Genomic DNA, 17568 nt, shown 5'->3' with positions numbered 1-17568 from the left:
TAAATGTGTACAAATGAATTAGTGAAGTGTTTGTGGATATAAAAGTGCAAAATTAATTTTATATATCGAAAATATGTAATTAAAATATTGCAAATTTTCAACTTTAAGCGCGAATGTCTCGAAAACTTTAAGCTTCCTGCGGCTATAACTATATATATCCTTGATCAGGATAATCTCCTCTGTCCGACGATATCCTTTTTATCCTTGAAATCCTGGGACGGTATACTAAATTCTTCCCTGGAACTTTAAATACAAATATCTCGAAAACTATAAGTCTGAGGAGGGTATATGTTTGTACATTTCCTCTTTCCGTTTATACTCTCAATTTCAGATCTCTACTTTGAAGTTTAAGGTTCCTTGTTAATGGGTTAATGTAACAACTTACACACTTTCATAATATTGACAACCCACTTAATATTTATTTCCTACATACATATATATCAATTTTTTACTTATATCATCAAAAAATATACAAACTTCACCAAAAAGTAAATAAATATTCATAACTAATTTTTAAATTAAGCAAATTCTTATAAACTAAAATGCTTAAGGCAAATCATCCAGGAAATAGTTCGCCGGCACAAAGCTCAAAATTTTCTTGTAACGATTCAGTATAATTGTATTGATGGTCTGTGCAAAAGCGGGTCGCATGATTTCAAAAATTTCACGCCAATTATTATTGAAAAGATCGTGTGCGCTCTCCTCGAGATCCTTGTTGCCGTGGAAAAGGTTCGTAAAATGTATTTTGAAATTACCCAATTTATCGATACGTGACGAAGCGGAAGTTAAGTCGAAGAAATACTGACCGTCGACCTGCTTGAGGTTCGCTTTGCAAGATATGCGATATTCGAGATTTTCTAAAACCAAAAATCAAAATGAATATGAGCAGCAAAGTTTTGAAAAGCATTTTGCAATTAAGCTACTATGTTACATACCAACAGTGGAGGACATCTTGCCAACGCTATCCAAATTCAAAATCAATATGCGTCCATTGACCTGATAATCGCCTTCGACATGCACCGATGGCGTTTTCAATTTGAACTCAATTGTGTAGTCTTTATCGTTGACGCTTTAGCAGAGCAGTAAAATAAAATTAAATTGCTTTCAGTCTAAGTTAAAATGGAACTTACGCCGTCTTCAGCACCCGCGTGCCGCTCATGCCGTGCGCCACCACATTCGTCAGTTCGGCTTTTATATCGGCCAAGTTTTCGGTCTGCTGTGATAGGCGCACACGCTTCACATGAAACGGCTCGATGGGACTAAGTCCTTTCAGGCCAGGCACGCCTACATCGTAATTACAAACAGCAGATATGAAATCGTTGATATAACACCATTATCCGCCAACCACTTACCATGACGCCACTCGGTGAAAAAGTTCTCGAAAACATTCGCCAGACATTTGCCATTGTCTGAATCGTGCAGATGGCACGGCTGCAGGAATGACGCTGCAAAATGAAATCAAAGTTTCTGGATAAGCAAAATTCAGCATTCTCAAGTGTTCTGCACAAGTTTTTGTTTAAACAACCACAACAAAATATTTACGTTTCTCTCTCAAGTATTCATGGCCACTGCCAAGTGCTGCAAGTTGACTGCAAGCGATTACAGCTACAATGCTGATGGCAAAGCGTGCGCTTAAAGTAAATCTGTTTAGCCGCTGCATAACTCACTGCGAAGGCGAACGTTTATTCACCAACTGAGCATCGCAACATACAATTCATGCATTAAGTTAAAAAGTATTATCTTTTGCTATGCCAAAATTATTGTTTTGAATACTAACGAAGTTGTGGAGCAACTATAAATATCGAACACACTAAATAAATAAATCGAGTCGCACACACACGCGCACACACATATGTGTAGAGAACTAGTAGCAAGCAGACCAACTAAAATTAATTTCAATTTGTTTTCTTTTCTTTGCGACTAGTGAAGGTACAAGTGTGAAACATATTGAAAAACATTGTTACGCAAGCGCAGTAGCATCGCTTAGTGCCGCAAAAGTTAAATACTCACCTTAATTTCATACAATACGTATTCATTTTATACACGACTTGTTTCATTTTTTATGATACTTGAGTCAAACTAGAGTTTTCTGCTGATTTAGCAGACAGACTGAAAAATTGGTATCATTTCTATTATAGGAAACCACCTGAATATATGTTCAAACATGCATATTAGGGTAGATCAATAAAACTAATAAGTTTATGCACATGGTACTCCGAAAAATATGCACTCCAATTTAAGGGTGATCCATTTCGTGGTTTACCATTGTAAAGAAAAGACACAAAAACTTCAAATTTATAAGGGAATGTTTATTATTATTCGAAAGAACATTATTTGGCATTTATTTTTTGAAGATTATCTCTTTCAAATTTTTAAATCGGCTACGTCTCACATGGCCAATCCGTTGAATCCAATTTTCAATAACTCGTTTGAGTATTTCACTAGTAACTGGAGAATGACACACGTGATGTTTTGCTCGAAATACTATGTTAGGTCGAAATATTAAATGTTATACTTTACATATCCTTACAGGAAAAAGTCTGTGATATCACACGATCTTGGTGGCCAATCGACCGGCCCATAACGTGATATTATCTACTCACCAAATTATTCTCCCAATAAATCCATTGAATGAAGCGATTTGTATGAAATGGCGCCGTTTTATTTAAACCAAATGTCGTCGAGATCACGAGCTTCAATTTCAAACATAAAATAGTCGGTTATTATAGCGCGATAACAGTCGCCTTGACGCTTACGTTCTCACCGGCATCATTATTTAAGAAATGTGGATGATATCGATGATTCCATCGGCTGACAACCGATGTTTTTTCTAGATGAAATGGCATCTCTTGAATCTTTTCAGGTTGGTCTTCGTCCCAAATGCGGCAATTTTTCTTATTTACATACCCATTGAGCCATCTAGTGCTATCTTTGCTCTCAGTAAGATTAGGCATCTCCTTAGTTGTACCGCTTTTAGCGGGCCATTGCCCTATTGACGTTCACCCTTTAAGGCTGGGGATCCTACCAAACGCCACTTGCAGAAGCTATATGGAAGAAGATGAGGTGGGAGTTCAAGACTTAAACACTAGGGTACGCATATCTTCGGATATCCCACCGAGGTAGAAATTAAACGCCTGTGCAAATTTGTATTGGCGACTATGCGTTTTACTAATTTATAGTGGGAACACAGGAGTTCTTCTTTTCAATGGCATCACAAATGACTACATATAGTAGTCCAGGTGCGATCTTTGATCAGTCATCTAAACAAACCTTACCTTCCCATTGAGACAGAATGGGCTAATCAAAATTTGGCTCGAAAACGTCGGATCTTATTGAAACATTTCAAGAGCCTATAGATCGAAGCGATGTCGCTTGGGAAGGTCGAGCGGTTTCAGTTCTTGCACAAGATCCGTCAAGATACGTCAGTCCGAGTATCTGCGAACGCCGCCGAATCGACTCTTCATGGTCTTCGTGTACATTCTCAACTACAGCTACTATATTTTCTTAACTGAGTGCTGGACGTGGTCTTTTTGGCCGAATATTATCTAATAATGAATGCTGGGTCTCAAGATCGGTGAGGGTGTTGAGAATAGTACGCTCAATAGGATGATTATATTGGCCATAAGTTGAGCGAAACGCGGGAAACACATTCTTTACAGAACGTAAAAGTCCGTAATAAGGTTGAACAATTTGTTAACGTTGTACAAACGTTGCTCTACAAAAATGGTACCAAGCGAAAAAATATATATATCTATTTGGAAGAAAATCGTATAGTTTTTTAATGAACCAAATGTAATCGTTGACCAAGTAAGTCTTATGCCGACGATTAGTTCCTTTCCGAACCAACCATCCCCTGACGTTCTCCGGGATAGGGTGTCCACTCCAGAACATCAACATTTTGGCATTCTACCTAAGCTTTTACAGACCGAATGGCGTGAATTGGCTCATTGTCGTGCTGGAAATTCCGATCCATATTTCTATATTTTGAAATTTTTGTATAAAAATGGGAAGAATTCCGGAGACGGTGATGTATCAGTATGGGTAGCACAAGTGGTTCGCTTTCGTTCTGGAAATTTCGATGTGAAATATGCACCTCGCCCTGGTCAACCTATCGTTGAAAAAGTCGATGAAAATATGGAAAAGATTCACCGTCACATAGCCATGGTGTCGCTAAGGAACTTTACATTCATCATCAAACAGTTTGGAACCATTTAAAAAAATTTTGTGTAAAAAATTGAATGGACCGAATTAACATCTGCGATTCTTTGCTGAAACGAAATGAAATAACCAGAAATGAACCACTTCTGAAAGCGGATGATAACAGGAGACAAAAAGCTGATCAAATACGACAACAATGTGCGAAAAATATCATGGCCCAAGCGCGGTAAAGCTCAACAAATTGTCGCAAAGCCAGAATTGACGCCTCAAAAGGATATGCTGAGTGTTTGGTGGGTTTGGAAAGGAATTATCCACTATGAGCATCTCCAGCCCGGTCGAACGATTGATTCTACATTTTACTGTCAAAAACTGATGAGAGTAGAGCAAGCAATCGAAAAAAACGGCCAGAATTGATTCTCAGAATAGGCTTCGTCTTCCATCAGGTCAACACTAGACCACACACATCTTTGATGACTCAGCAAAAACTGGGAGAGCTTGGCTGGAAAGTTTTGATGCATCCACCATAAAGCCCTGAACTTGCACCATCAGACTACCATTTGTTTCGGTCAATGCACACCTCCCTTAATGGAGTAAAGTTGGCTTTAAGAGAAGCCTCTGAAAAATACTTGTCGCAGTATTTCGCTGAGAAAACAGACAAATTTTACACTGATGGAATAATGTCTCTAGCGGAATCGACCAAAATGGTACATATTTGGTTTATTAAAGTTCATTATAAATATAAAAAAATAAGTTTAAATTTGATTAAAAAAGACTTCTTCGACCACCCTATGTATTTAAAAACCAAAATAATTAATTTTGGCTGAGGAGTCGTGGGTGTGGGTCGATTCTCCGAATATGGATCTCCAGTCTGTTTCGATAATAACACGCTTATTTCCGTCCCTGAAGTTCTTTTCATACGTTTCTATGTTTCGAAGAAAACTGGCTTGTGTCTTGCCGTTTTTTCCGAATTTTGTGCAAAGACACTACATACTCATGACGTTATGAATTTTTCCATTAGAGTTAAAACAATTTATCTCAAAATGACCAATTGTATTACCGAACTGCTCACGAAAAATTGACAGACAGCGGAGTACCATCTTTAATGGTTTTGGTTTTGGTAAGCTGAAAAGAGCGGTAGATCAGATAGCAACAATATTGTAACATTATGAGTTCTTCGCTTTCATTCAACCACAAATACTTTCAAAAGGGTTGTTTCTAAACACTAAAAGTTAGAAATTAGGTAAATTCTGGATTTCGATATGCCGTGTGAAAATTATCGAATTTTACTATCATGTCTGTACAAAAAAAAAATTTGTTCCTACGCGGATTTTATTTATTGTCCAATTGATGCCAACAGCGGTAAAGTTCACAATTTTTTGCCAACTGTTAAGGAAAATTTTTGTGTGGACAATCTGTATGCCTCTTCATAACATGAACGAAGACGGTAGCTCTTGCACGCGATCCAATACTTGAAGCTTCTTTCGTGTTCCTTTGCTCTTCACGTAAACATGTCTTATTCAATTAATATTTCAAATCTATTCGAAAATTCCGTAGTGGCGAATATACACTATTTACATCTTCTTCCTATTATTTCATCTGCTTTCTTGTTCATTTTCTTTAAACCAGCTTACGTCACATACTAATAACATTTGCTTAGCCAAATAATACTATGCTAATTTATTCAACTGCAAAATAAATTATTGTAAATAAGTAGTGTTAGGCGTGCCAAATTTACCCGTTATGGTAACGTTTTTGGCCTACAAATTAACTCTACGAGTATGTGACGTAGACATACGTACATATGTAAACAAATTTGGATAGACTAAATAGCATGACTCAGTTGCTACTTTTTTAAAAAATAATAATAAAAACACGAAAAACCGTTAACTTCGACTGCACCGAAGCTAACGGTATTTTTTTCAATAGCCTTTTCTTTAAAAAAGTAAGGAGCTTCGAAATGGATCTCCCTTTAGAACTACTATAAATATAAACGATCTGCCAGTCACTTACATCGGCAGACGAGCAGATACATTTCACATATGCTGTGAGGGAACTCAGAAACAAATGCTTGAAAGTGAGTTTATTATTGATATTCCAAAGAATATAATCACGCACTGTTGATGCTGCCCGAACTTAGACGCAAAAGTTAGCTTTGATTATTTCAGTCTAATTGGACTATCAAGTCTTTAAGTTTTTCAAGGCAGTCCCAATTGCTGATACTTATTTTCAATTGATAATTTTGTAGCCTTCTTTACTGTCAGCATAGTAAAATTTTTTCTGGTTTTCCTAAATTAGTATGATTTTCTGAATAGACTCTCAAACTGCCCAAACACTTATTACTTAAATTGCCTAGTGATTAAAAAGCCATCAACTGAGGCTTATTCAAATTAAGACAATTCAGTTTTTCTAAGAAGCCAATCGTTATAAAAGGGTAAGATCCAGAAGCACTTTGCTTATTATAGAACCAAAACTTGTGGTGAAAAGTGGAGCAGGTGTACAAGATGCTACTGAGTTTCTTTATGGTCGGGCTAAGTGTTTTCACAACCATATTGGCTGAGCGAGTTTTTCTGAAAGAAAAACGTAAAGACGAATTAAATTTGAAATAAAAGTTGTATTAAAATTATATATGTACATATAAATATGTGTTACATGTATTTTAAGACAATATCGATAAACGCCTTTTACGATTTTTACAGCCCCCTTTTTCAAGCACTGTACCTCCGATATGCCAGACTACGAAGCTTGTTATAGGAGTAATCTGCAATCGTTGCTCGTTGAATACAAAGATGGTATGCGCTTAACTAAATAATACTCGCATTTTATACTTATTTAAGTAACAACTGTATATTCGAACATTACAGGTATACCCGGACTGCCGGAGGCATATACCTTCGAACCGATACGCATACGTCGCTTACGTATTGAACAAGACGAGCTAAGCTTACGGCTGTATAACGTTGCAGTTCATGGCATCAGCACGGCAAATATTACGAAACTGCGGTGCGTATTTCTGCAAATAATTTCTTTCTTATTAAGCAACACCTTTTAAACTCCATGTACATTGCATATTTGTATATTATATACTATTAAACATAGGTACGACCCCAACGACTACAGTTTCCGTGCTCGCGTGTTTTTGCCTGAGCTGCAGATCAGCGCGGACTTTCGCGCTCACGGACGTCTGCTCTTCCTGCCCATTAATAACAGTGGAAAATTAACGCTGGAAGCAAGTATGCACTTAAGGCACATTTCAGTTAATGAGTTTTACTCAACACCATTTCCTTTCTTCCATAATTTAAACACATCTACTTACACACATCCGCGAATCGTGCCTTTGCCGATGCGCTCCGCTTTCCATCATCTTCGCTATAGTGGCTGTGAAATTAGCGTTTCTCTTTACACTGCAGCTGCAGGACGATGGCAATCGAACTTTTGCCGACCCACGCACGGTGCGAAGTAAAATCGTCGAAATTGGCGATTTCCATTTGAACTTGGAGAATTTCTTGGACGGCAACACTGAGCTGGAAGGCACGATTAATGAACTGCTCAATGCACTATGGCGCGATGTAATCGAGGTATTGCGGCCAACGTTGGAAAATGCTATAAACGCTGTGGCATTGACACGATTTAAGAGTGTACTGAATTTCATACCAGCAAACTATTTCATATCGGATGTACCGAGCGCAGCAGAGTTGTATGGGGAAGTAGCTGCCGATTTGTATTGAAAACTCCAAGAAAAAACACAAATTATTAGAAAGAAGTAAAGTAGAAGAAGAGATTCTCAGGATGTGTCCCACACACTGAAATCAAAAAGTAGAATAAAAGGTATTACATAATTGTCCTTCGTATGAAGCGTTTATTCATTTAACTCAGATATGCCTACGCATAAGTTCTAAAAATAATACTAAAATAATTTATTACTATATATTTATACTTTCGCACAAGCAGTGATCTAAGCAAGGAAATCAAAAATCTGAAAAACAATAACTCCGGTTACAACCTGATTGCAGGTTCTAAAACAGCTCACTCCAATAAGCATAGTAAAAATTGCCAATATTATTAACGCGTCTTTTCATCTTAAATACGTGCCAACGTGCTGAAGTTATAACGAATCAAAGGCAGAAAACCAGAATATGATGTATCTTCTTACAAGCCCATATAACTTCTATCGGTAATATCGAAGCTTTTTGAGAAAATGCTAATAAAATGTCTCAATAAAATCATAGAACGAAAAACCATAATTTCAGTGCATTAGTTTGGGTTTCGAGCTAACGATTCTACGTGTCATTAAATCCATAAAGTTATAAACATTATTGAAAAATCCTTTGAGGAAAACAATTCTGTTCTACCGTGTTTTTGCATGTTGCAAAAGCGTTCGATAAAGTTTGTCACAAACGGCTGCTTTCGAAACTGTAACTGATTTCACCAACACAGCATTATGATATCATAAAATCATATTTATCATTCTGCGTTAAATAAGGGAAAGTATTCTCTTATTAGGAAAATAAAAGCAGGAGTTCCTTAAGGTAGTGTGTGGGCCTTTTCTTTATGTTCTAGTCACGCATGACATGCCAGTAGACTGCACTTATACAACAGCCACATTTGATACCGCGTTGCGTGCTGTTGGTAGTAGTGAACACGAGTCAACTACTAATATCCAAACAGGTGTAAATAAAGTCCTACAATGGACATAGAAATGGCGGATAAAACTGAATGAAGTCTGTACACATTGTTTTCACGTACTACAAGATATAGAACTTACCAATTTTCATAGACGGTGCATGGATAACGTACTTTAACTCCACTAAATACGTAGGAATGAGACTTGACTCTAAGCTACGGTGGAAAGTTTATGTAAAAAAACAAACGGAAGGAGCTAGACATGGCACTCAAAAATAATAATTGATTAATTGGTAACAAATCAGAATTATTTTTTGAATAGCAACGTTTCAGAGGTAGACCGTTAGAGACAGCAAACGACGCTATATTTTTCCACGTTCTTTTGACATTTCTCTTCAGTAATCCGACATCTCGACAGGATAGAAATTATAGAATACTAGCTGTCAAACGAATTGCTATTGCCATTGCCAAATCGGTATGTGTATGTTTGCTATCATGATAGAATCATTAGGGAAATGACTTCGAGTGGGAAGGTAACAGCTATTGAAGCGCTTAGAAATTTGAAAAGGCTTTATGAAGTACATAAGGAAACAAAAAAAAGAAGACCAAAATACTTCGTAAATCCATTTCTCAAACTTAAATATGTTGCCACTTCGAAATTTTCATAGAAATGAAACTGCGCTGCCAAACTGCTGACGCGAGGGGCGCAATCCGCGAACGAGCGGAATTAGCCGAGTCACAAAAGGCAAGAGAGTTTTAAGCGTTGCGATCTTAAGCTGCTCAGCTACAGAAACAAAAATTTCAACAGCCGAAATTAAGAATTAGATTAAAGTTTATAATTATTAAATGTTACTTGTTAAGAGTAGATAAAATAATTTTTTTAATGGTAAAGAGTGAGTCTGTTAGATCAAATGAGCTGGAATGAAAATTGAAATCATGACATATACGGCGGAATGGTTCGTTTAACTCAAAATTTGTTCTAGAAAATTTTAAAAGTAAGGGTCTAAACTGCCTGGTAGGGCGAGCGGGAACGTTAAAACCAATATCAGACAAGAGAGATGGGCTACAGACCGACCCATTCATGAGTTTTACAAGAAATATTATACCAAGCATCTCCCTACGACTAGCGAGTGTCGGGAGATTTATAAGTTTTAAACGGTTAATGTAAGGGGGAAGATTTAAACTGGAATCCCAATGCAAATGATTAAAGGCAAAAAGTAAAAAATGTTTTTGAACGGACTCTAACTTATCCGAATGGACTTGGTAAATAGGGCTCCAAACCACAGAAGCATACTCCAATATAGGCCTCACCAGAGATGTAAAAAGAATTTTTGTGGTAAGCGGATCTCTAAATTCTTTAGACCAACGTTTAACAAAACTATGAGCGCCTTTAGCTTTAAAAACCGTGGAAGATACGTGAAGATTAAAATTGAGTTTGGGGTCCATAGTTACTCCCAGATCAACAAAACTGCATACTTGCTCCAACCTAAAGTTTTGTATTGCGTATGAGGTAGGGTCTACAGCTCTACGTGAAAAGCACATCGTTTTACATTTTTTAAGGTTCAATGGCATATCATTTCTATCACACCAAGAAACTAGGTTGTTTAAGTCTGTTTGCAACTAACATCTTTCGCTGTTTGAAGTATATGTTTTAAAAAGTTTTACATCGTCAGCATATAATAAAACTTTTGAAAACTTAACAACAGATGATATGTCGTTAATAAATAACAAGAACAGAATTGGACCAAGATGGCTACCTTGAGGAACGCCTGAAGGAACATTGATTATGTCAGAAAAAGTATCTTTAAATATGACTTGTTGAATTCTATTACTAAGATAAGAAGCAACCCATATTAGAAATATTGGTTGAAAACCAAGAAGATCAAGTTTATTCAAAAGAATTGAATGGTTTACTTTATCAAAAGCTTTACTAAAATCTGTATATATAAAATCAGTATTCTTATTCTCCCTAAAGCCCGTTGATACATGTGATATAAATTCAAGCAAATTAGTTGTGGTAGATTTCCCTTTACGAAAACCGTGCTGAGAACAAGAAATTAGTGGAGAGATCCGGAACGTTATGTCGTCTGTTATAATTGCTTCAAAAAGTTTAGGTATTGCAGACAACTTTGCTATTCCCCTATAGTTTTCAATAGATGACTTAAATCCACTCTTATGCAAAGGAATTATAAATGACTTTTTCCTTATGGATGGAAATAAGCCTTGCATAAGAGATGAGTTAAATAGTTTTGTTAGGGGTTGGTATATATATTTGGCACATTTCTTAAGAAAGGAGTCAATAACCTCAACTTTAAGAACGCTATGTCCAATTTATGGCCATCATAACAGTCCTGTCAGATTAACAATTGAGCGTCTAGTATAAAAATTGGAATCCACAGGCTCAGTACAAAATGTCTTCTGCCTGTCGCTAGCGCATCAATTGAGGAAGACCCAAATCAGTCTCTTACACGTCGATCTCAAGCGTGGAATATCTCTGTGACGTCGTTGTGGCGAATTTTGCGAAAAGATCAGTGACTACATTCTAACAAGATCAAATTGACGCAAAAACTGAAGCCGCTTGACAACCAGCACTGTAAAGAAGAAGTAGCCATGTTAACTTCATGAAGTGGATCACCAAGCCCAGCGATCTTTCAAATTAACCAATACTCTCAGTGTTGTGCTTCAAAGAACTTGATTGAAATGCGAAAATTTTAATTAAAGTTGATTCAAACAACAGTTCATTAGTGAATAGATCGTTCTTTGAATTTTAAAACATATTTCTTTTGTAAAAATGGGCCGAGCCAAACATTGTTCTAAAGCAGAACGGTGTCTCACTAAAAAATGTTGACGGAAGGAAAGTCTTACAACTTTATCGAAGATTTGCTCGGATGTTCTGCCAAAATGATTTCAAATGGAAACAAAATCCCGAAACAAGAGGACGAAAAGAAACTCTTTCGTGGACACAGTTGAGAAAGTTGTAGTTTTGGCCCGAGAAAAGCCATTTTATACCTCAAAAAAAAATTAAAGATGAGTTAACCTCAGTGTCACTGCTACAACAATAAGAAAAAAGTTGATAGCAGCTAAACTCTATGGCAGGAGTCCAAGAAAGGTGCCATTACTTAAACCCCGACATGTGCAGACCAGAGTTTAATTTGCGAAGAGCACCTGCATTGGCCGGTCGAAAAGTGGCGCAACATATTGTGGTCCGATGAAACAAAAATTGTTTTATTTGGTTCCCGAGGACGCCGACAGTATGTACGAAGGACAGTGAACGCTTCATTAAATATGTTTCACGAACGGTAAAACATGGAGGTGCCAAAATCAATGTATGGGGGTACTTTTCTTACTATGGTACAGGCCCGTTATTTTGGATTAAGGTAACCGTGGATGCCAAATTGTACGTTAAAATAATGAAGTCGGCTATGCTAACACATGCTGAATGGGATATGCCGTTGAAATGAGTCTATCAACAAGATAATGACCCCAAACATACCAGCATGTTGGCAAGAAATTGGTTTGAAACGAAGCTGAGGTTATGGGTTGTCCGGTTCAGTCACCGGACCTTAACTCAATTGAGAATCTTTGCGCAGAGGTTAAAGAAGCTGTGTGGAAAGAGAATCCGTCAAATACGAAGCAATTATGGAGTGCTGTGAAGAAGGCGTGGAAGGCCAGTCCTCTCGATAAATGCAAGCGTTTGGTGGGCTGCATGTCTAGGAGATGCGCAGCTGTGTTATGCAACAACGGTCATTCGACGAAACACTAATTGTTTAAACTTTATTTCATATTATTATAATAAATTAATTGATTTTTGATGTAAAATCCTCAATGCTGCTATTATTAATCACAGCTGAAATTTTCATTTACAAACTTTTTTATTTATTTAAAGAAAAACTTTATCTTATTCTTTAAAGAAATCATATTTCTTTTAAGCTTGAATATGAGCGAATTAAATCCAATAATAATAACCCATAATAAAAATCAATTACACGATTTTTTTGCTTCATTTGAATTCCGGGTTATGCCACTGCTATTATTTCGAACACAGTTACATACATGTGTATATATTTAAACTAAAATTATTATGATTATTTTTTAAGAAAATTAAATAGAAAAAGCCCATTTAAATTTAATTGAGCTTTTAATAAAAATAAATTTCACATGACTTTTTTTCATTTTCTGCATTGCTTCTCAGTTTATGTTCGAAGCGTATTCGTTGCTAAATCGACGCCAGTTTTTGTGTGTATAAATTTAATGTCAATTTGCTTCTGTCCGAGGAGCTTTGGAAATATTTATGTGCATATTAATTACTGCTCGCCTTTAATTTGGTCCGAATGTTGTAGAATCAAGTTTTTTAATCGGATATTATTTTTTGTTTCTGCTTTGCTTCTGTATTTATCAATACTCTCAGCGGCACTGCATTGATCATTCATATTTTATGGTAGACTTTCTGTTTCATCGCTTGTTGCGCCAACTAGACTAGAGTCAAGGCCGAATGCACATCCATTCTTAATATAATGCAAATATACATAAAAAATACATACAAAGGCAAGTGAAAGCAAAATATACTTAGTAGCTTTACCAAGAAAGTTCGCAGTATATATTATTTAATTACATCCCATATTATTTATGTGGCTTTTTGCTTTCAACTTTGTTTTGACACTTTTCAGTTAACTTTTAAGTACTAACTTGTTTAATACAAGTAAACACATACATATGTACATTAGGGTGTACGTTATTTTGTTTTTATTTTGCAAACGACCCTGAAGTTACAGTTTTTGTCCCAGTAAAAGATGCAAGGTGAACAAGCTCTTTATTTAAATTTTAAATCATATTTATTTGTCCATTTACACCTACAACCTCAAAAAAATCATATTCTACTACAAAATTTATTGCTATACAAAAAATTTTAATGACTTTTTTCCATAAAAGTACTACTTTGAAATTATAATGATATATTTAGGGTATTCCACCAAACTCGTAAATGTACAAACTTATAAGTTCAAAAATTTACGCTTTAGTTTTTTGGAACGCTCCTTTTTTTTCATACGTATAAAAGCCGCGTAAATAGGTATTTTGACTTTTCTGTCAGTGTTGCATTTGAATAACCAAATCCAGGGTTAATTTAGAAGAGAAATTTCTTTATAAGTGCGTGCGTTTATTTAAAAAATAACTTAAAAAGAATTAAAATCTTACAAAATGGCACGAAAAGTGAAAAAAGAAAATTGTGTGAAAATATTGATAACAATGCACACTTTGTCGATGTTACAAGTATTTGGATCAAGTGATGGTTTGCTTAATTACTTTCTGAGAGAATGCACGCATTTAAATGATTTCGTTTATATTTACAGAACGAAATCAAGAAGAAGTGGAAGATGAATCCTTGAAAGACTCTGTGCCGAAATCCAGAAAATTCTTTTATGATATTTTGCCAAATTTAGACGAAAACCGGTTTCGACAATTTGTTAGAATGAATCGGGAAAATTTTAAAATTGTACTAAAACTGATAGAAGCTGATGATCTCTTTAACGGAGCAAGTTCCGGCAAACAATTTCCCGTAGCTATGCAACTCGCCATTGTTTTATATCGTCTCGGTTGTAATGGAGAAAGTGCATCAGTTGCAAAAATTGCTAGTTTTTATGGGATAGGTGATGGAGCAACCATTTAAAGCGTTACTGAGCGAGTCTTTCAAGCAATATTAAAAATAAAGCAAAGTTTTTTGTATTGGCCTGATGCTAAAGAGCGGCAAAGTATTGTCAGAAATACTTTTTTTGAATTGCCGCATTGTATTGGATATGTTGATGCCAATAAAAAAAAAAAAGATACGAACCTCAAATGACTCCGGCCGGTCTTTTATTTCTCCGCGCACTTCCTCTAAAAGGCTTCTAGTTTGCTCACTGCTCCAACGATGTGTTGGTGCTGCCCGGAAGCGCTTAGCTTTGACCTTTTCTTCTAATTCCTGTATATAAAATGTATTTCTGCAATTTTCATCTTCACGAGAAAATTAAGTAATACTTACTGATACACTCATTATACAAAGGTTTCAGATGGTTTTTATTTCTTTAAATTAAACAAAATTTTGCAACAAGCACAAATGTTTGACCGTTCTTTTTTTCTTTGCAAGTAGTGTTGCCTGCACTAAAAACTTTACTTTTTTGAAGCACTAAATGTAAATAATTTTTGTGTAATGGCAACACTAAAACAAAATATCAGTTTATGAAGCAAATACGCGTCGAATTTGCCTCATAGTTTTATACGAAACGCGTAAACTTTTTTTCATACAAATTTTGACAGCTCATTTATAAGGCACAGAATTTTACGAGTTTAAGAATTTTATGAGGCATTTATGAGTTTGATGGAATACCCTTATTATAATATATTTTTTATTAGATTTCCATTTTTTCGAAGTTTTAGCTTTATTTTCTTTGAACCAACAGACACCCTAATGATTATATATGTACATTTAATTCATTGCATTTCATCATGATTATTAATTGAAAAATCAACCAAAAAGTATGTAAATTATCGAATAACTGTAGAAGCCATTGGAAGTGGAATATTTTTAAAATATAAAAGGAAATTAATATTCTAAAATTACGGTGAAATATTGCACGTATAACATATTATCCAATAATATACATTCTAAATTCCATTTACTGTTTAAATTAATATCACCCGTCATCGAAAATGGACCATCGTTGGCGGTGCCCGCGTTTGCTCCCGACAAATGTGCCGCAAGAAAAGCATAAGCGCATTGCGCAAAGATGGATGTGCCATACGTTTTAAGAGCGGTAAGGGGACAAAAAATTCAATACCTTAGGAATGGTATGAATGAACAAATTTTTTTTTACAGATTATTAAAGGTGAATACTTTTCGCGTTGTGTCACATACTTTTCAGTTTTTTTTTTTGCGCGAAGAACACATGAAAATTTAAATTGATTAATGAAAAGTTGTGTAAATTAGTATTATTTAAACAAATGGATCATGAAAAATATATATAATGTAGCACGAACATTTTTCTTTGACTTCACAAAATTTCATCTATTTATCTCCTGCAGTTTATGAGCAAATAATTTTACAATTTTATCGTACTCTAAATTTCAACTTCAATAACTTTAACAAAAAAAAGAATTTTGACGAAATATTTATATCACGTGGTATCTTCTTAATGAACTGCTAATTTTCAAAATCGCTGATTTTGCGAAATTTTCATGGACCGTGGTTAGACCCAACTCCTTAACTTTATTAATTTAGTACATCGTTTGCATTGCCAAGTGTCGGGCAGAAACTAAACTCTCTCGAACGTTGGAAATTTAATTATTACAATCGAAATCGAGCCACTCTAGTTCCGCAGTTTTATTTGCCAAATATGGAAGTGACAATTCGGTGAAATGATTTGGAAAGAGAATCTTTGTTTCGATTGAAAGCGAACTTAATCTTTTTACAACTTAAAACTTTGCTCTTTACTTATAGCATTATGGATAATTCTTTAATTAGTATATTGCTATAAAAGAATATAATGATGGGAGATAAAAAAAAATCCGAATCCACTGAGGTATCGGAGAAATGTGGATAGTGGTTGGATCGCGGGCTGTCATTAAAACTACTCCTGGTTGCTTACTTTCCAATGAACCATTCTGTTGAAGAAGTGCCACAGGGGGAGCTTCGAAGATTATGTACAGACTCATTCAAAGCTTTCAAGGTCATACCGCTGCAGTCGCAGCAGACGGTTTGTCATGCAGCAGTATTAGATTAGGCCATATGGCGAAGACTGTTAAGGTTGCGTTTATACCGAAGGCCGGAAAGAATTCTCACGTTGGAGACAAGAATTTAGGCTCCATTACCCTATCTTGGTTTCTGTTGAACACGATGGAGACACTTATGAATATGTACATTACGAGCTGAGTACCGAGGGGTAAATTGTTAAGGGCCCATTATGCCTACATCAAAGGCAGGTCGGTCAATGCTGGAGCGAGCCCTTATGTGCAAGAAAATGGTTATAGGTAAGGCTCAGGAAAGTTGAGTATATGAAAGGGACCAAACGAGAATACGTCGACATTTTCTCCTTCTTTAACTGCATCCTGGGATCACTGCGTCTGGGTGTGAAATTTTTCACGGATGTGTCGAAGCTATGAAAGAAAGTTGGAAAGGGGGTCATCTATAAGAAGGCTGCCGAACCACTATAATGTTTTTCAGGCAGAAGTGGTTGCTATCGGAAGCTCACTACCTGTGCGCTCAAAGCTAGTCAAGAGGAGTCTGCTCTCATTAGAAATTGCGTTCAGCTATTTCATCATCAGACTCGTTTGATCATCTGGTCTGGCAATCACTGGCAACTGCAAAGCCGATGAACTTGCCACAGTGGGGCCATTGTCTCGCTCACATTAGCGCCTTGCCTTCTAGCACTGAACTAATGGACCTTGCGTATGCTTAGCAATGCGCTGGTCAAAGACCAGCTCCTGCACGACTGCGAGATCGTTTTGAGTGAAAGTAGAACGCAGGTGATCCACTGAACTACTTGCCTTTGAGCGATCGACAAATTGTGTGGGATCCAACGTGAAACAAATTTTTCTGCAATCAAACGTTCATGCAATTTGAACATGTGAATGTATGCGAAAATGTTCGCCCTTTAATACCATTTTTCGGCCGGGATGAATATTTAAAGGGGAAGCCTGCTTTAGATGCTTCAAAAAATAGATTTTTTTCAAGATTTTTTTTGGACGAACAAAATTGATTAAAGCGAAATTTCTAGAGTTTATAGTTATATATTTAAACATCATCCGAAAATTTTTTGG

At 36.0% G+C, this 17568-nt stretch overlaps 2 protein-coding genes across 2 annotated transcripts; one reads left to right on the top strand and one right to left on the bottom strand.

Moving 5' to 3' along the window:
• Positions 1-478: 478 nt before the first annotated feature.
• Positions 479-1874, bottom strand: LOC120782822 (protein takeout-like). Its single transcript, XM_040115336.1, has 5 exons — positions 1543-1874; positions 1353-1445; positions 1131-1284; positions 936-1069; positions 479-857 (listed from the first exon to the last, which is right to left on the bottom strand). Exons 1-5 carry the CDS (start codon positions 1658-1660, stop codon positions 547-549), a joined length of 810 nt encoding a protein of 269 aa, XP_039971270.1. The 5' UTR covers positions 1661-1874; the 3' UTR covers positions 479-546.
• A 4785-nt stretch (positions 1875-6659) lies between these two features.
• Positions 6660-7883, top strand: LOC120767852 (circadian clock-controlled protein daywake-like). Its single transcript, XM_040094197.1, has 5 exons — positions 6660-6738; positions 6855-6947; positions 7020-7158; positions 7255-7388; positions 7531-7883. The coding sequence occupies exons 1-5, from the start codon at positions 6660-6662 to the stop codon at positions 7881-7883; spliced, it is 798 nt and encodes a 265-aa protein (XP_039950131.1).
• Positions 7884-17568: the final 9685 nt, after the last annotated feature.

Source organism: Bactrocera tryoni, chromosome 1 (genome assembly GCF_016617805.1).
Source record: "Bactrocera tryoni isolate S06 chromosome 1, CSIRO_BtryS06_freeze2, whole genome shotgun sequence".
Classification (NCBI taxonomy): domain Eukaryota; kingdom Metazoa; phylum Arthropoda; class Insecta; order Diptera; family Tephritidae; genus Bactrocera; species Bactrocera tryoni.
This window is presented reverse-complemented; position numbering and strand designations above follow the sequence as displayed.